The 18,282-nt window shown below is 43.8% G+C and overlaps 4 protein-coding genes across 8 annotated transcripts; 2 read left to right on the top strand and 2 right to left on the bottom strand.

The window, feature by feature from the left end:
• Positions 1 to 1,655: 1,655 nt before the first annotated feature.
• LOC107275383 (putative cyclin-F2-1) lies at positions 1,656 to 2,657 on the top strand. Its single transcript, XM_015769005.1, has one exon. The coding sequence runs from the start codon at positions 1,656 to 1,658 to the stop codon at positions 2,655 to 2,657; it is 1,002 nt and encodes a 333-aa protein (XP_015624491.1).
• Positions 2,658 to 3,702: 1,045 nt separating this feature from the next.
• Positions 3,703 to 5,737, top strand: LOC4329888 (protein HHL1, chloroplastic). Its single transcript, XM_015767223.2, has 6 exons — positions 3,703 to 4,098; positions 4,215 to 4,352; positions 4,465 to 4,551; positions 4,649 to 4,696; positions 5,048 to 5,261; positions 5,405 to 5,737. The coding sequence occupies exons 1-6, from the start codon at positions 3,799 to 3,801 to the stop codon at positions 5,416 to 5,418; spliced, it is 801 nt and encodes a 266-aa protein (XP_015622709.1). The 5' UTR covers positions 3,703 to 3,798; the 3' UTR covers positions 5,419 to 5,737.
• Positions 5,738 to 5,918: 181 nt separating this feature from the next.
• Positions 5,919 to 10,327, bottom strand: LOC4329887 (26S proteasome non-ATPase regulatory subunit 6-like). The gene is made up of 7 exons (XM_015767221.3): positions 9,974 to 10,327; positions 7,455 to 7,545; positions 7,225 to 7,370; positions 6,912 to 7,131; positions 6,738 to 6,846; positions 6,474 to 6,642; positions 5,919 to 6,359 (listed from the first exon to the last, which is right to left on the bottom strand). Exons 1-7 carry the CDS (start codon positions 10,228 to 10,230, stop codon positions 6,185 to 6,187), a joined length of 1,167 nt encoding a protein of 388 aa, XP_015622707.1. The 5' UTR covers positions 10,231 to 10,327; the 3' UTR covers positions 5,919 to 6,184.
• A 777-nt stretch (positions 10,328 to 11,104) lies between these two features.
• LOC9269793 (probable protein phosphatase 2C 20) lies at positions 11,105 to 18,280 on the bottom strand. Of its 5 annotated transcripts, none has more exons than XM_015769623.3 (13): positions 18,128 to 18,280; positions 17,204 to 17,312; positions 16,656 to 16,987; positions 14,853 to 14,980; positions 14,665 to 14,731; positions 14,040 to 14,145; positions 13,830 to 13,947; positions 13,210 to 13,329; positions 12,930 to 13,107; positions 12,746 to 12,822; positions 12,601 to 12,653; positions 12,395 to 12,446; positions 11,105 to 12,023 (listed from the first exon to the last, which is right to left on the bottom strand). In XM_015769623.3, exons 1-13 carry the CDS (start codon positions 18,135 to 18,137, stop codon positions 11,499 to 11,501), a joined length of 1,875 nt encoding a protein of 624 aa, XP_015625109.1. In that variant the 5' UTR covers positions 18,138 to 18,280; the 3' UTR covers positions 11,105 to 11,498. The 5 variants fall into 5 exon arrangements, with proteins under 5 accessions (XP_015625109.1, XP_025878457.1, XP_025878456.1 ...); XM_026022672.2 differs by lacking the exon at positions 18,128 to 18,280 and adding an exon at positions 17,666 to 17,805 and having other exon boundaries at positions 17,193 to 17,312; XM_026022671.2 differs by lacking the exon at positions 18,128 to 18,280 and adding an exon at positions 17,666 to 17,805.
• Positions 18,281 to 18,282: the final 2 nt, after the last annotated feature.

Raw genomic sequence — 18,282 nt, 5'->3', positions numbered from 1 at the left:
CAGATTTGGTAAAAGTACTCGGGAGACCATGACAAAGATGATTGAAGCACTCGGCTTTGGAGTAATCTGGTTCGAGAGAAGATTATCTTTTCGACTGCGAAGGTCTCAGGGGCTACTGTGGATATTATGGGTACCCCATACCCATACGGCATGGTTATCCGACTAGTCATAGGGGATAACTTATATCTATGGAATATGTAATAGATCATGACTCGGGTATTACGTTTCCTTATATATTACGGAACGGCCTAAAGTCCTGGTTTGATAATATTGTAAAGTAGATTTAGGAAACCGATACCGTATTGGTTAAGGTTTCTATCTTGTAATCCTGCCCCCCACCCTATATAAGGTGGGCAGGAGGCCCTCTAGGGGGCATGATGACACAAACTAGATCGTCAGATCTATAATACACCCGGCGGATTCAAATCCCCAAACAGGAGTAGGGTATTACCTCTCATTGAGAGGGCCTGAACCTGTCTAAATCCTTTGTCTCCGCATCCATCCACTTTTAGGTCTCGTGCGCTACCCCCTTTTATTATTGCCGAATTCATGTTTCGACACCTCTATGACCTAAATGGTCTTATGATAAACTAAACGTCTTCGTCCTAATCTCGCTGACGTCTCAACGAACCCATAAACAAGAACTCAATATCCAGCTCGCTAGTACGGAGTACTACGCTGTATATAACAGTAAATTATACAGAATAATCACCATTCATGTACTAATGTATTATGTACTCCGATTAGTGCATGAACCACATGGCTAAGCTGACCACTGTGCTCGCAGATCTAAGCATGTTCCTGATGCACGTGTTAGGTTCTTTCTTTTTACTGCCACTTGCCCGGAGAATTTTTTTCATTTTTAAATTTTTTTCTTTTAATATTTACAGAAATAATCCATGGGCGCAAAAAATTACAAAAATAGACCCTGCCGCCCTCTACTAGGGCGGCAAGCTGACGTGGCAAACGGGGAGGGACGGGCGGTGACGGCAGACGGAAGAGGGAGGGTTTTTTTTTGCACGAAAACCATTGCCGCCCTCTGTTAGGGCGGCAAGGGCCCCCATGCAAAAAAGACAGCCCGGGCCTAGTACTTTTTGGCTGGTACGTCTAGTAGGGCGGCAAGGGACCCAGATGCAAAATGTACGAGCCAAATGCTGCGAAAATTGCATTTAGCCCCTTGCCGGCTAAATGCAATTTTCGCAGACGGCCGCAGACGGCGCCGTCGAGCCGCCGTCTGCCACGTCAGCTTGCCGCCCACCACTAGGGCGGCAGGGTCTATTTTTGTAATTTTTTGCGCCGATAGATTATTTCTGTAAATATTAAAAGAAAAAAATTAAAAATGAAAAAAATTCCTTGCCCGGAGATGGTCTCCACGGAGTCGCCGGCCCAGCTAGCTGCAGCCCAAGGCCGGAGCAGGCCGGCCCACAGGCCGTATCCCTCGGCCCAGTACGGGATCAAGTCGGACTTGCGGGCCAGGTCAACTCCAATTCGGACTCTTGAGCTCGTCGCATCGCAGTGATCATGTCGGAGTCAACGGGTTCATCATCATATCCGTGGCGCTATAAATTTGCAGCGAGCACGTCGTCTCCCTCTCTTCCCATCTTCCAAGAATCCATCACCGAGCTCGCGGCCTAGCTCCGCGCCCAGAGCGCGCCATGGATTATCTCTATCTGGATGATGCCGACGCCGACGTCGAGGCTATGCTCCGGGAGATCGCGGCCGCCGTCGCCGCCAATGGTCCCGGCGGAGCGGCTGCTGGCGACGAGACGGACGGGAGCTACTGCGCCGGCGAGAGATGCGCCTGCGCGGCGTGGACGTACGACGCCGACCTGTACGCCAGCCTCCGGGCCATGGAGATGGCCGCCGGCGAGCGGTCGTCGCCGGACTACATGACCGCGGTGCAGCGCGGCCGGGTCGACCCGTGGACGCGCGCGTCGCTCGTGGCGTGGATGGAGGGGATCACCCGGGGGCACGCCGGCCTCGCCGCCGGCACGCTCCACCGCGCCGTCGCCTACGTCGACCGCTACCAGTCGGTGAGGCCCCTGGAGGCGGTGAGCCACCGCCTGCTCGCGCTGCTCGGCGCCACGGCCGTCTTCGTCGCGGCCAAGTACGAGGGCGACCTCCCCGAGGAGAGGCTGAGCGCCGGCGACGCCGCCGCCGGCGCCGGCGCCGGCGGGCTCGCCATCGCCAGGAGCGAGGTGCTCGACAGGGAGCTCGACCTGCTCGACGCGCTCGGGTACAGGCTGGGCCGCCCCACCGCGCACACCTTCGCCGACCACTTCCTCGCCAGGTACGGCTACTCCGGCGGCGACGCCGTGCACGCCGTGGCGCACCACCTCGCCGACCTCACGCTGCTCGACCGCCGGAGCCTGAGGATCCCGCCGTCCGTCGTGGCGGCGTCGGCGGTGTACCTCGCGCGGTACGCGGCCACCACCCTGGCAGATGCCGGGCTGCCGCCGCCGCTGCCGTGGGAGGACGACGGGCTGGAGGCGGTGACGGGATACAGCGTCGTGTACCTGGCACGCTGCATGGAGGAGATGTACGACGTGCATGAGATGGCGTCATTGTGGCCGGGTTACGACGAGATGAAGAGCAGATTCGCCATTGACTACCTGTTGCTTCCTTGCAGACTTGTGGTGCCCTTAGTCTTAATGTGATCATCGTAAGGGGTTTAATTAATTCATAGTATATAGGGGATCGACGATTAGCTAGGAGAGTCAAGAGAATCAGGTAGCAGAAAAAAGAAGGGGTTGATCTGGAAGGGGAAAAAATTGCCGGCATTTCGATGCTACAAGCAGAAGTCCGTTGCAAACGTGTGAGGTTTCATCAACGATGTTGTTGATTGTGGTAAACCTCTTTGTAACCATTAATTTGATCTTAGTAAATTTCTCTTGGCCGACGAACGCCTTGTTCGCCCGTAAAAAAGGTGGTGCATGTAATTGTAGCTTAGCATCTGTACGTAAGTTTTTTTTAATTGAAATGTGAAATGAGATGTTTGGAAACGTCGTAAGTTCAATTTCTCGATGACGTGTATTTGCTTACTTCTAAAATTTTATTTCGGAAAAAAATGCTTTTCATTGTCTACAAATAATACCATTTAAATTTAAACATAATAATTACATCTTTCTAGCTTTGTTTACACTCCGTTTTAGCCTTTTAGGCCTCCTTTTAGAACAGATAGTTTTCATATAAGTAAATTTTAGGGATTAAACGGGCTTTTTAGCTACTTTATTGGATTATTGTCACAGATTATTTACTCTAGGTCTCTTAAATATGTTTTCTATAGATCACTTGTTCGAAGCCATTTATAAAGTTTACTTTTAAAACATTAATTCATTCATAAATCAAATATATAATCGGCAGTAACAATAATCCAACGAGTAATCTGTTAAACTTATCTTTTTGCAAGAATTTTGTAAATTTGATGTGTTCCAACATATAAACTGGGAGGCCGTTCCATGTGCAACGTGGCGTCCCCGGGAGAAGCCACGCGACTGCTACTGTGCCTTTATTTCAGCTGTCCGTAACCACGCCACGTATGCCGAGAGCACGAAACCATCTCAAAAACTATCCGCATAATCCCGGTCCACTCACTGGCACACTGACAAGTGGGTCCAGAACCCCCACCCGGGCCCACACATCAGCGACCCCACAGCCATCTCACCACCACCAGATAAGCTCCCCTCCACGGCTTTATCTTCCCTCCTCTTCCCCTCCACTGCTTCTTCTCCCAAGTCCTCGTCGGCGGCCACAACACGTACACCACACAGCGGCGCGAGACCGGAATAGGAGGTTTCAATGGAGGTGGTGGGCGGCGTGTCGTCGCTGAGCGCGTCTTCGCCGGCGCCGGCGCGGGCGCGGCTGCGGCAGCTGTCGCCCGGCGAGGCGAGCGGCGGGGGGAGCTTCCTGCTGATGAGGACGGCGCCGAGGAGCAGGCTGCAGGCGGCGGCGAGGCCGGCGAGGCGGGCGGCGCTGGTGGTGGAGGCGAGGGGGAGGGGGTGGTCGGACCGGCGGTCCCAGCAGCAGCGCATGCCGCAGCTGCCCAAGATCGAGGACGACGGCAACCCGCGCTTCGTCATCTTCATCCGCACCGCCAATGTCCGTGCTGCCCTGATTCTTGTTCTTCTTCTTCTTCTTCTTCTCCATTCCTGATCCCAATGCTTCGCGTGCGTGTGATCAAGATTTGTGTGGGTTTTTTTTTCTGGTTTCTGCAGGTGTACTTCTGGTACCCGCTCAACATCGTCACCGGCGGCACGACGGCGAAGATCATGCTCGCGGCGAAGGACAACTTCCTCGGAAAGTACATCTACAAGGACACGCTCGCCAGGAACCTTGCCGCTGTCATCTACAAAGTAATTAACAGCACAATCTGTTTGCTTACACAAATTGTCACACAATCGTGTTTGAAGAGTTGTAGAAAAGAGAAGATTTAAATGTGCGTGTTTCATGATTTGATTTCTGAAGGATGAGGATGACATAATAGACACAGCAAAAGAGCAGTACAGGGTGCTGAAGACCGACAATGAGTTTCGATATGGCTACAAAGTTGTGGTAATTTTCTCAGTCCTCATCTTCTGTGCGTGATTGTATGTTGTTGCACTCGAAAAAATTGAGAATTGCAATTTACCTGTCTCATTTGGGTGAGCAGGAGAATGGGAACCTGAGGTCTGCGCTGACGACAAGTAATGTGATCGAAGTACGTTTCGCTAGCGCCTTTTATCTCCTCTCCCTGTCGAATTCTCTGCAAGTTATGTAGGAGTAGCAATTTCTCATGAACATTAGAGCTGAAATCTCTGAAAATGTACATTTCAGACTTGTATCTTGCTTTATCCTAGGCTGACATTTTCTAGAGCACAACCTTCAAATTATTTTGGCCTAGTACTAGATAGTAGCTCAGAAAATGTTGTCCTGGAAAAGAACTTCTATGCAGTTAAGTGAGGATGGTAGGCATTTCTTATAGTAAATGTACAAATGACCATGTTTTCAGTAAGCATGTCTTGAGCAAAGGTAGCAAGTCACTAACAGTAAAATGTTTTGATTATCCCAGCTCCCAAAGAAAGAAGAGCTCAAAACTGTGGTTGACAAGGTGAAGGACTTCTTCGGCGACGTAACCTCTGGCGCCAAAGAGTCGTTTGCGCAGATTACAGGATCTGTCAGCGCAGAGGCAGAAGCGCCAGTGGAGGAAGAGAAGCCCTGGGTGAAGAGGCGAAACGAGAGGAAGCGGAAACAGAAGGAGAAGCAGAACCAGAAGCAGGGGATCAGTAAGTAAAGAGAGACAATGCTCCTACACTAAACTACATTACTGCTTCCTGTGATTTTGCTTGTGTGAATCTCTAGGCCTTTGTATAGCCATCAAACACAGACGTTCTGACCTGCCTGCATGGTTACCATTTCTGATCTGCAGAAACGGAGAGCTGATTGTAAAGCGCAGCATACCAGAGATCGTCAAGTGAACAGCCGGCTGTAATTTTCCAGTGTGCTCATTTCCCTGTCCCAGATTAGCTCTGTGTAGTTCCTCAATACTTCGAGTTTTTTTGCAACAAACAATGTGTAGCTTGCCTGTGACTCTGAGTAACTTGCTTTGTTCTTCCTTACTAAATCTGCAGCTAGAGTCTCCTGGGATATTAGAAATCGGTATTTTATGGACTTATGGAACGGCGAAAATTACTGTTGTATATTGACCTCGTTTCTGATGAGTTACAGTGGCTGTACAGTGTGTGCGCGCGATTGCGTATGACCGAATGCTGTTTATCTGTTTTCTGAAATGTTGCATCTGAAAACAGGCTCAGAACAAAAGGAATTACGCTTGGTTCTATTTTGCAGTTCTCTTTTGAGACTAGCATGTCAGGCTATTTCAAGCATATAGAGACCCATAAGATCAAACAGTGCGGAACCCCAAAAAGACATCGCCACAAGACTTGAAATGAACGAACAGATTCATCTCAGAAAGACATGCACTCTTCTCGTTCTACAAATCTAAAGCACACTTACTGAAATTGCACACGGAGGTTCTCTTTAAAACCTTTTTGCTGTCCGCAATAAAATCAAACCGAGATAAAGATCATGTTCTCATGAGCCTAGGAGTACAAGTAGAACAGCAATTTCAGTACGGTTTATGTCCATGGGGAGCTTTGCAGGGATCTAGAAGGATCACACCTCCAACGTCCAACGTAGACCATTGAATTTACAAGTCAATGACTCGTGACAGTTTCTGGATGCGGTTCAGCAAGAAGTCCCCTTGCTTGATGGTCGCTTGGTAGAAGGCATTCCTAGCGTCAGGTCGGTTTGTCTCCAGAACACCAGCAACCTTATCGATCTTGCAGTGAAGCTTCCCAGCTGCAATGAACCGCGACAATTCCCTGGAACAAATGAAAGGGAGATATTATCTCCACAGCACAGGAACAGAAAAGAATGTTTTGTCCTACACAGGAATCACAAACATAAAACTAATGCGGATGGGTGACAGCACTTACTGGTCTATGAAATCAACAGTCACACCAAATGCTGCGGCCATCGCTTCCATTGTCACACTCTTGTATGACTCCAAAAACTGTGAATAGACAACGGTCCGCACTTCCCTCATATAGTAGCGGAAATGAGGCTGAAGATAGCGATCCAACTTAATCTGCTCCGTCATGCCAGCTGAAAAGAAGTTTAGACCATATATTCATATAGCCCAGCCGTACAGACTGTAACAGTAAAACTATAGACAGCTTATCAAGATACTTTACACTTACAGAATGCAACAAAAAATGACTTGTACTGGCAATTGTAAAGGGAGTTCAGAAACTCAGATAGATGAGGTACTTTGCCAATCACTGCCAAAATTTCTGGTGCATCTACCACCTGCCATATTTCTTGTTAGTGAGTCAATTAAGAAAAAGAAAAGAGAGTGTAAGAAGTGAAATTACCTTTTGTTTTAGAGATACACGATCCAATGTGATTATGCTTGTGATGACTGTATAGAAGACAAAAGTATCATATGGAAACAACTCGTAAGTTGTGAAAGTTGAGATGGAATCTAAAAATAAGCTGGCAGCTTTCTTGAAGTTTCTCGTTGCCATGAAGTATAGGCCTTCATATACTTTCAATCGGTTCTTTCTCTCCCAGTCGCCTCCTTCCTCAAACAGGCTTCAATCAACACAATAAATAGTCAGATGTCATTGCTCCAGTATAGATGGCAGAATGGAACTTCACAAAGGCACAATCAAAGCTATAACTTACTTCTTTGCCTTGTCAATGGATTTTGAGATGAGATCAAAGTCCATGTGGAAAAGGCCTATTTGCAAAGTGTAGAACACAAGATCCATTTTCTGGCCAACAGCTACAGTTTTCCCTTCAGTAACTTTAAGCTGCTCCAGTGCTTTTTCCTGCAATATTGATTTCAAAGAATGCAAATAGCTAAATCTCAAGCACACACTTAATGTAAAGTATAGAAGCACACAAGTTTATACCTTCTCTCCAACCCTCATGAAGTACAAGGATTTCGCCAGATGGGCCTCACGCACTTCGCTCTCACCCAAATTCTCTTCAGCATCAGCAATTCTTCATACATGAAACATAATTACTTAGTTACTTCCAGAGGAACCAAATGATTCTTATCAAACTTCTAGTAACTGAAATATTAGATACAGATGCGAAGAGCAAGATCAGAAAGTAGAAACAATGAAACATGCAAATCACCAAAAGGACATATCTTGACTGGAACCTCAACTTCTCAAGGAAACTATTTCTAACAAATTTCAACATGCCGTTCTTCCTTCACATTAGTTTACACTGGTATTTTGTCTCGAGAAGTTGCGTATTGTGATCCTTAGCAATCTCAATTACTTCTCTACATGCTAAATTACACATTGCAGAGAAAATGTACAAAATCATGAATATGTACATGAATCTAAAACAAAAATGTGGAAAAAGTTTATTATTATGTAGTATAGATTTGCATAGAGGTGAATTAATTGGCCCTAAACATAATTCATAAATTACAACTACCGAATCAAATGCAAGCTATCTACCAGTTTTAGCATCTACATCTCGCAACACAGAGTAAGCTAGGTTAGCTAAGGCAAACGGACCATATCAACACCTGAGTTATCGCAAAACTTATCGCATACGCAACACAGCAAGGGGCGGCCTAATTTTTGGGGGGCTAAAAATCTACTACTACTTAAAAAATAAGAGGTGCTTCCATCGTCCGTCACAAATAAATAAAAACAGCGAAAAAAACAGGAAAAAAAAAGATGTCCGATTCCCTGGCAAAAAAACACCCGATCCCTTAAAAAGGGAAAAAAAAAGTCCGAGAGACAAACCGTTTAATGAATAAAAAAAGCGAAAAAAAAAGAGTCCGATTCCCTGGAGAAAAAAAATCTGATTTCCCTGGAAGAGATCCGATCTGTATTGGATTGGAGAAAAGAAAAAAAACACTTCTCTAGGTGCTTCTGTCGTCCGTCAAAAAACGGGAGAAAAAAACCGAGCGAAAAAAAAAAAGAAAAGTCCGATAAAAAAACCTGGCGAAAAAAAACCGGGCGAAAAAAAAACAAATATGTCCGACAAAAAAAAAGGAAAAAAAAGGAAAAAATACCGAAACGAATCCGACTACATCGACGCGGTAAAAAGAGTTTAAAAAAATAAAAAGAAAACTGTCCTATTCCAAAGAAAAATGAATTATATGTATCGTGGAGCAAAAAAAAAAAAGAAAAGTCCGATAAAAAAACCTGGGCGGAAAAAAACCGGGTGGAAAAAAAACAAATCTGTCCGACAAAAAAGAAAGCAAAAAAAGGAAAAAAATCGAAACGAATCCGACTACATCGACGCGGTAAAAAGAGTTTAAAAAAATAAAAAGAAAACTGTCCTATTCCAAAGAAAAAGGAATTATATATATCGTGGTAAAAAAATCGACCGGGCGAAAAAAGAAAAAAATAGTCCGATCCGAAAAAAACAGGAGAAAAAAAAATGGGCGAAAAAAAATTTGTCCGATAAAAGAAAAGGAAAAAGCTGAAAAGAATCTGACTCCATCGACGCGGTAAAAAAAGGCGAAAAAAAACTTTCCGATAAAGAAAAAGGAATTATATGTGACGCGGTAAAAAAAATAAAAAAACCATGCGAAAAAAAAGATAAAAGTCCGATAAAAAAACGGGGCGAAAAAAAAACAAATCTGTCCTATCCAAAAAAAGCCAAAAAGGGGAAAAATCAAAACGAATCCGACTCCGTCGACGTGGTGAAAACAGGGCGAAAAAATTCCAAAGTAAAGGGAGAAAAAAAATCAAAACGAATCCGACTCCGTCGACGCGGTAAAAAAAGGGCGAAAAAAATCCAAAGTAAAAGGAATTATATGTGACGCGGTAAAAAAAATCGATCGGGCGAAATAAACCGGGCAAAAAAAAATCTGTCCGATCCAAAAAAAGGGGAAAAAATCAAAACGATTCCGACTCCGTTGACGCGATAAAAAAGGGCGAAAAAATTGTCTGTTTCTAAAGAAAAAGGAATTATACGTGATGCGGTAAAAAAAATCGAATCCTATTATATCTAGAAAGGTTTGACACTATGTGAAAGTGGTGAAAAAAACCCTTCGTAAAAGAAATGCACGAGAAAAAAAATTAAAAGGACGGAAAAAAGCGCGGAGGAAAAAAGTCAAATTTATATTCGTCGTTTTTTAGTCCATTTATATATCTTCTTTATCTCTAATCTAATCTAATCTAACTATAAAAAGAGAAGTTTCTACAGTATATTAAAAAAGGAAAAAATGCGCGAGAAAATAAAAACGGTTTAAAAAAACACGTGAGGGAAAAATGTCAGAAAAAAGCACAAAAGAAAACGCGCTAGAAAATAAAGTTTCGTAGTTCTAATTTTCTGATTGTTATCGACATGGTTATGCATGAAAAATGTATATTATCATTATGTTTTTTCACCCGTTGCAACGCACGGGCATATTTGCTAGTAAAATAAAATCAGAAGAGAGGAAGAATCCACTCACTTCTCGTCGAGCTTGCGGACCTCCTCGTCGATCCGCGCGCGCATCTCGGCGAGCAGCGCGTCGTCCGGCTCCAGGACGCCCGCGGCGGCCAGCGACTCGAACAGCGGCGCCATGCCATCGGACTTGACGGCGTCGAGGGCGTCGGAGCGGAGGGCGACCTTGGCGAGGTCGTCGAGGTCGGGGTGGGAGAGGAGGAAGAGCTTGTGGGCCAGCACCAGGTGGCGCTCCTGCTTCGCCTCCTCGCCGCCGGCGTCCATGTCGTTCTCGTCGGAGTTGGGGGTTCGCGGTTAGGTCGGCTCGAGACGAGGCGAGGCGAGGTTGGGGCTTGGGTACTGGGTTGGGTGGGTGAGTGATGCCGAGTCTGTTGCTGTTGCCGAACTGATGAAAGAGGAGTGCGGCCCGCTACGGCCTAACAGCCCATGGGCCGGATTCAGATACGGTCCCCATGGGCCGGATTCAGAGCCGGTCTCAGCAGGCAACAGAGCTAACTTAACCAAAGAGGTGGATTTGTCTCCGGTTTTATTTATGTATGTATGTCATCCGAAAATTCATTAAAGATTTTAAAGATAAATTAACATGTAGGAGTAATATATTACTCAACAGACATGTAAGTTCAAATTCAACATATACAAAACAAAAAACAACAATTTTAACACACGAACTTTCCGCCTTGTTGAAGATTTGGGGGTGCTACCTGAAGATTTGAATGGATGGTCATCACTATCATGAACAACCGAGATTCAATGAGAATTCGCCCTAGCTTTTTGTCTTTGACATAAAAAAAAGTTTTTCGTATTATTCACAATCAAATTACTTAGTTCTAATTCTACTTATATGTGTCAAATTTAAGCTTGCATATTTGTGGAGTGATATTATTTATTCGATCTATCTCGTCCTTTTCTTTTTTTCAAACTTTTTGATGAGTTTTTGGGTGGCATGCAGCAGAAGGAATTGTCCTTCAGGGACAAATAGACTTCCCCGCTAAACCAAGCACATTACTGATTACATATTCAAGATAACTAGAAGAATGAAGAGAAAATTTGGTTAAAAGCTAAGTATTCAGAAACGGGGCAAGTCATAACCCAGCAGTATGTACAGATATTCAAAATGAACAACAACAAAAAGCATCACTAGATCAATCACCTTCACAACTCAAAAACCAGTGAGCGAGATTTCGTAGACAGTTAATTGAAGTTATCTGAGTCTGACAAGCAAAATCTTAATCTCCTATGCAAAGCAGCAGGCAAAAACCACAAACCAAAGGTAGCAGAAACAAACTACTCCTATCAATGCACAGTGCTACTACCACCTATGATAAGTATCATCCTGCATGCATCATCACACATCATCAAGGTAGCAGAAACAAACTACTCCTATCAATGCACAGTGCTACTACCACCTACGATAAGTATCATCCTGCATGCATCATCACACATCATCTTCGACTTGCTAGACAAAAATCAAGTGGAAACGAACTACTCCTTCCGAATCATAGCTATAGCTTCTGGCCTTTCCTGATCTGGACTCAAACTCTGAATAAGATTGATACGTGCGGGGGGGACTTGTCCGGGTTAGACCGGGGGAGGTCGTCCTCGTCCGGGAAGGTTGGGGGGGACGTCGACGCCGGGGGTAAGTCCATGTCCTGGGAGTAGGTCAGCCCGTCCTCGTCGTCGGTGTCAACTAGTGCGCCATGAGGAGGATTGCCAGTGCCCTCGTCAGCAGCCACGGCAGTGGTACTGCTGCTGCCGACGGCAGTGGCAGTGGCGTCGACCTTGACCTCGTCGCCGGTGTTGCTGTCGTCAGACCCGGCATTGGCAGTGGGATCAACCTCGTTGGCGGGGTCGTTGTTGTCGGACGCGGTGGCATTGTTGCTGCCGGTGGGGTCGACATCATCGTCAATGTGGCTGTCAGTGTCAGTGTCGGTGTCGACCGGCGGAACAGCAGGGAAGGCGCCGGGCTTGAACAGAACCAGGATGACGGTCGTGTTGTCGCCCGATGGCAAGCCAAACTGAACAAGCTCCTCACAGATGACACGCGCTTCTGCACCCTCCTGCATAGCGATATTAATTGGTCACAGCAAGTCAGCAATATTTGGCCACAGCAAAAGGAACAACAGTTTTAACAACGAAACAATCGAGCATGCAAGATATTTTTTTGACGTAAACATGCAAGATATTAGTCACAGCAATATTGATCAAGGCAAAAGGAACAGCAGTTTTAACAACAAAAGAATCGAACAATCACAAAGCAGATGACAGTGTACTTATTAGCACTTGTTTTTTTCTTTTTTAAAAAATCGGATGCTTTATATTGCCTGAGTGAAGTCATTTCCTAGAATTTGACACAAAATATTTTTGCTATTACAGTAGGAGATCTCTTGTCCTGCCAAGAAGACAAACTGAGCAAAAGAAAAGGACTCACCAAAAGACGGTCATGTGTGTGATCAACCACATTTTGATTTGTCATGTTGCACCTGCATGGAAAAAACATAGTACAGTAGGTATGCAACTATAAATGAAACTATATATGCATCAGCAGGAGAAAGAAAACAGCATCACAAAGAGTACTAGTGACATCAAAATGATCAAATAATAATTATTGTCAGTTATTTTTTGTTCAAAATTTACCAGAGGCCTTCAGTTGCTATCACAAGAAACTCCATGTCATCAGTTATGTCCATCTGACACAGAAAGGGGGATTTTCCATCAGACCCCACACAGCAGTACAAACTTCAAATTCAACCAAATACTAAACAAACATAGTTGCACTTACAGTCAGGATGTCCGGATTACATGTCAGCATTTGATCTTCAGGAGGTAAACGTTCGTTCTTCTTGCAAGCGAAGTCCCCTGAAATGTAAGTGGGTACAACACATCAGCAAATCACAACATAATATGTTTTTTTTTCGGTGCTATTATCTGCAATAAACGAAAAACAGATCCAGGCAAGACTATACCAATTGATCTTGAGATTGATACTCTTCCCTTAAAATCAGTGAAGCCCCATTGTTTCTTGGTTACCCACCTCCCCATTATTTTACGATAACTATACCCAACAGCTACTCCTCCTGCATTCTGAACTCTCTCTCTTTCAGACTCACTGTCTGGTTTATGATCGACGGATAATGCACTGGCCTTTTGACACAACAGAAACAAGCACAAATGTTAGGCACGAAAATAAGTGAGCATGCAAATTAGGTACCAACAAGAAATTCGATAAGGAAATAGTCACTATACCTGACCATTTCTTGAGAGTACACAACGAGAATCACCAGCATGCCCAACAATCAATTGGTCACCTCTGATGACAACCACACATGCTGTGCTCCCTTCATATGATGGCGCAGTATATGTTGCCTGGAAAAAGAAGAAAGAAACTAAAGGACATAATAGAGAATTCCAACATAGTAGAGATACAGGTTAACCAAGAAATAGCTCACAAAAGCAACCAGACAAAGAAAAGCATTTCTGAAAGCCAAACCAGTGTATATGAAAGAGATAACCATAGAAGAGATGCCGCAAACAATACCTCAGTTTAGGGTAGTGCCATACTATGACAAGAACCAAGGTGCAATAAGAACTTAATAACCTGTCAGGCGTCCAACTCACCAAACCAGGCAACTGATAAGTAACTAACTGGACCTTTTTTTACAGGCGCAATTAGTTGAGGTTAGGGTTAAACATATCTCTTCCAACTCCAAAGTACATCTCAAGAAAGAACAATAGTCTCGATATCACACACATTCTTCCATTTCCTTTTTCATAGATACAATAAGCACTGTCCAACAAATACAGTTTTGAGTAACTTCTTCAACATATGGATATTATAAGATGTTTAGGGGTTAAAGGATCACTACCTGCGGGAAAGGCGAAAGGTTAGCACAGACACCAGCCTTGATAAAATACATCCATCCATTATTACGAGGAATAACTAACTCCCTCCAAGCATCGGACAGTTGCAGGTCCTCATCCATGCTGCAGAAATTACACAGGAACAATGATATTCCAAATTTGCAAGTGCAGCATCATTCAGTGCAACAAAATGATATAGACTAGGCGAAAATAACCTGTAAAACGCACTCCTCATCGCATTACTTAGATTGCTGTCGTAGTCTTCATGATTGCAAAGCTCAATATGAAATCGTTTTGCACAATATGATGCTACTTCAGCTCCTGAGATAGAAAATAAACAACTCAGAATGGTGGCTCAAGATTACTCCTATGTGCATATAGAAGCTTATAAAGCAAAACAATGTGATGAACACAGCAGATCAGCACTTCATAGGTATCATAAGAAAAATAGCACCACACATAAATTAACCAACATGTTCATCAGTGGCTATCCTTTTAATTATCATGACTGTTAATATTAACTCACAACCATGCAGTGTTTTATCCCTCGTAAAATAATATTTCTGTTTAAGCAGTTCATGTTATCCTAGAAAGCACACCGCACAAAGGTGATTAGTACTAATTAGCAAACTTGGTTCATTATCCAGAACTGTAGCCTAATATTTATTTGAGAATTCACAGGTAAAAGTTTCAGCATAAACAGTAAAGTTTTCAAAACATGCACGCAGATAAACACATGACATACAAAGACAAACAAAGCATGATGTAAACAGTTATGCCGACGATTTGGAGGATTTGAAACCAAAAAAAAAAAAAAAAGAGAGAGAATGAAGATCAAACCTCCATGGCCATCATAAACGCCAAAGAATGACGTCATGGTATCATCAAGATTTAGAATAGCTGCATGCTAGAGAATATAGAGGGCATATGTCAGTCACAGTATTTTACACAATTACTTACAGATCAGTAAGAAATTTTTGCAGAACTATCCTTTTTTTTGTCATACAAAAGGCTGCAAGTTTACTCACAGCATCTTCCATTTTCTCACCCCATCCTTGCATAGACGACACAACATACTTAATTCTGTCATTCTCTTTTTCATCAGTGAACTTTGATTCTACAGGAAGGCTGTTACCCATAGCAGACCTTTGTTTTGCTGAAAATTAATAACATGAATACAAATATACAATAACTTTATTGACAAATATGGAGAAAGAGTAAAGTGAATACAATTACAAAACACTACAGATCAATTAAATACATAAGAGCTTTGGTAAAAACACGAAAAGGAGTCAACTAGACATAACATGATATGACACTATTTATCAGGGCCCCTAAATGCATTTTTGAGACATATAACATGAGAGTATCAATCTTCAGTTGCAATGCTGCAGTATTTTGCACATTAATCTTATATCTTATACAAGAATCAAGCAAAGAATAATTAAAATAAAATATTACTGTGAACAAAATGCATACAAGGTTTTGTAAGAACGCCATATAAGCTTTACTGACACAAATCATAACACCAAATTCCAAAGTGAAATGAAGAGGAAACAAACAGAAAAGGCGTATTGTACAAGGACAATCAATTTCCTCCCGGTATGGCCACCTCTTCGGTGTATTAAAACTTCAATAATTCGAAACAGAGTATGAAGTGAACAGAAGAAGAAAAACAGAGACAGCAGCGTGCACTTATAGTAGAATTCAGCAAGAAGAATACAACATGACAGCGTCACTGAGAAGTAAAATATAGGTAACAAACATGAAGAAATTGTACAATCTTGCAGAACCAAAACCGTTGGGCTTAGAAGGATCCCAAATCTAAGATTCAAGAGATGAAAGCTTCTTTGATATGCAAAGAATCAGAAGATTTCTCATCAAAAAGGGAAAAAAAAACAAGCAGTTTAACCAAGCTACACATGCAGAAATCATTGTATGAACAGAACATGGAGTTCTTTCCAAACAGAAACTAAACCAAGATAACACGTCAGAGAGAACATGGAGTTCTTTCCAAACAGAAACTAAACCAAGAGAACACGTCAGAGAGACACATAGAGAAGAAGCATCCTGCATCAGGAACAGCGAAAAGAACAAGAAGGCCGAAGGCGGCATCTGGTTAATAAATTTTCAGAAACTGAACTCCCGCAACACACCAAAATTAACTGAACAAACTGGAAAATACAAGCAGACAAGAGAAACGAATTGACGTGGTCTAATTTTTTGCGCACGCACTGGTAGAGACTTTGAGACACACACAGCAAGATCAATACACCATGAAGCTTCGGTGCTCATCAGCCTCCTCCTCCAACTCAGAAAACCACACTCCACCTCAAACTTCAAAACCATCGAAGCAACAAAAGCACGGTACGGGAAGCCTACAAGAGAGGGAAAAAAAGATCAAACAGCTGTGATCCTTGCCCCAAGTTTCGGATGACGAAACGCCTCAAGATTCAAAGAGAGGTCAAGACGCGGTTGCTGCTCGATCAAATGCCACAACAGCGAAAGACATGATCGAACCAGAAAAAACCGCGACGCCCCCAAACACCCAAGCACGCAGAAACCACACCACCAGGAGGAGAGGGAGAACACCACCAGAAGAGCGAGATCGAAGGAAAGGGAGAAGAATCTCACGGCGCTTTGGGAGGACGTAGGGTTTAGGGATGGAGGAGGAGGAGAATCTCACAACTCACCTCGCACCTTTCGCCGCTACTGCTCTTGAGATGAGTACGTTGCGAGAGAGACAGAGAGAGAGAGAGAGAGAGGAGAGAGATGCGGAAAAGTGGTTGTGCAGCGAAGCGCAAGGAGAAGAAAGCATCGCGCTTAAATACCTGAACCGGACGCATCTCGGCTGTCGGATCGTCTCTCGCGGCTGATCCAACGCTCGAGGAGTGCACCGCCCGTGTCTGGTGGTCCCCACGGAGCACGCGCCCTCCTCCTCTCGCCCTGCATGACCCACATTGCATTTGCAACTATAGCTGTGGTGTCCGTTATGCACATCCCACAGCTGACATGTGGGGCCCACAGTCTCGCTTCTGTCTCTTCTTCTCGACGCATAGGCCTCTCTCTCCGCGCCACCGACGCGAGCTGCCGCTTCCTGACAGCCGCGCCGCCACCCACGCCACCAACCTCACATAGTGCAGAAGCCGGAGTGGCTTTGTTCCTACGTGACAATCAAATCAATATTTTTTTAAAAAAATCAGTGGGACCCAACTATTAGAGAGGGAGGGGTGTGAGAGGGAAGCTGATCAAATTATCACAAAACTATATATTCGTTGATCAAATTATCATACATTGATCGAATTTATATTTCTAATCCAGTACATTGATCATCAAGTTCGCGAATGTATGATGGTATCAAAGCTTACAAGGCAGAGACCTGCTGCTGCTGCTGCTGGCCTGGCCTTGGTATGAATTGTGATCCACCGATTCCAGTGCTCGTGATTTCTGAAGATCTCGGAATAGAGCTGCAAACTGGTCATGTTGGCCTGCAAAGAGACAAACAAGCCAATGGAGGAGTTAGATTGAATTGTGAGAGGTTACTGAATTTCCAGCTTACTGAAATGGGCTCTCTTTATGAGTAAAAAAGGAGCTTACTGAAATGGGCTCTCTTTATGAGTAAAAAAGGAATGATAGAGTAAGTACGTTACAGGAAACTAAGGGCCCCTTTGCCTTTGATTTGTAGGAAAAGTGTTCAAAATTTGAAAGATTTCAACCCTTTGGAAAAAATTCCTATGAAAGCCTTTGAAACAAAGGATTGAATCCTATACTATCCTTCAAAATTCCTATGGAATGGCTAATCCTATAGAGATTTTGAAGGAAAGTTAGCAAGAGGTCCAACCTCTTGGAAAAATTTCTTTGAGTCTATCTCTCTCATCCGATTCTTGCGTTTTTCCTGTGGTCCAATCAAACGGTTATTCCTGTGTTTTTCCTGTATTTTCCAATCCTCTGTTTTACACCTGCATTCCTGTCAGAATCCTACGTTTTTCCTATTCCTCCGTTTTTCCATTCCTGCGATACAAAGGGGCCAAACATAATGTGGGAGTTATTTGCTCTTTATTTTCAGATAGTGAAATCATCTCGCAGTAAAATTGCTCTTCTTTCAGGCTAAAATCAAAGTAGATGAAAATGAGATATTGTATAACGTTTACGCTGAACACCTGTATTTCTTTGTTGGTTGAAAAATGACCCTATTAATATTGTGCGCTCAGCCAATACCATAATTGCTCTCTACGTTGACGAACAAAATACAAACTAGTGATCCATAACAGATATATCCCCCCATAGTGACCAGAATACTTACTGATATGCATTATGTATCAGGATCAGCTTCTGCAACATGAAGAGCCCATATGCATATCAATTCCAAACCAGTTGGAATGTCCTGATTTCTTTCTATAAGAACTGATGAGACATACATCAGGTGCAGCGCTATCAATTTGCAAGAAGTTGCAAACA

The sequence above is a fragment of the Oryza sativa genome, chromosome 2 (genome assembly GCF_034140825.1).
Source record: "Oryza sativa Japonica Group chromosome 2, ASM3414082v1".
NCBI classification, from domain to species: Eukaryota; Viridiplantae; Streptophyta; class Magnoliopsida; order Poales; family Poaceae; genus Oryza; species Oryza sativa.
This window is presented reverse-complemented; position numbering and strand designations above follow the sequence as displayed.

What these genes read in the sequence shown, in the direction of transcription:
- LOC107275383 (XM_015769005.1), top strand. Translation starts at nt 1,656, where the DNA reads ATGGATTATCTCTATCTGGATGATGCCGACGCCGACGTCGAGGCTATG.
- LOC4329887 (XM_015767221.3), bottom strand. Translation starts at nt 10,230, where the DNA reads ATGGACGCCGGCGGCGAGGAGGCGAAGCAGGAGCGCCACCTGGTGCTG. An exon ending in GTCCGCAAGCTCGACGAGAA is followed by an intron (nt 7,546 to 9,973) that starts GTGAGTGGATTC and finishes TCATGTATGAAG; the next exon opens with AATTGCTGATGCTGAAGAGA. An exon ending in GTCATTTTTTGTTGCATTCT is followed by an intron (nt 6,643 to 6,737) that starts GTAAGTGTAAAG and finishes ACTTCTTTTCAG; the next exon opens with CTGGCATGACGGAGCAGATT.
- LOC4329888 (XM_015767223.2), top strand. Translation starts at nt 3,799, where the DNA reads ATGGAGGTGGTGGGCGGCGTGTCGTCGCTGAGCGCGTCTTCGCCGGCG. An exon ending in TTGCCGCTGTCATCTACAAA is followed by an intron (nt 4,353 to 4,464) that starts GTAATTAACAGC and finishes TGATTTCTGAAG; the next exon opens with GATGAGGATGACATAATAGA. An exon ending in GATATGGCTACAAAGTTGTG is followed by an intron (nt 4,552 to 4,648) that starts GTAATTTTCTCA and finishes TTGGGTGAGCAG; the next exon opens with GAGAATGGGAACCTGAGGTC.
- LOC9269793 (XM_015769623.3), bottom strand. An exon ending in GTAATCCGGACATCCTGACT is followed by an intron (nt 12,654 to 12,745) that starts GTAAGTGCAACT and finishes TTTCTGTGTCAG; the next exon opens with ATGGACATAACTGATGACAT. An exon ending in ATAGCAACTGAAGGCCTCTG is followed by an intron (nt 12,447 to 12,600) that starts GTAAATTTTGAA and finishes TTTTCCATGCAG; the next exon opens with GTGCAACATGACAAATCAAA.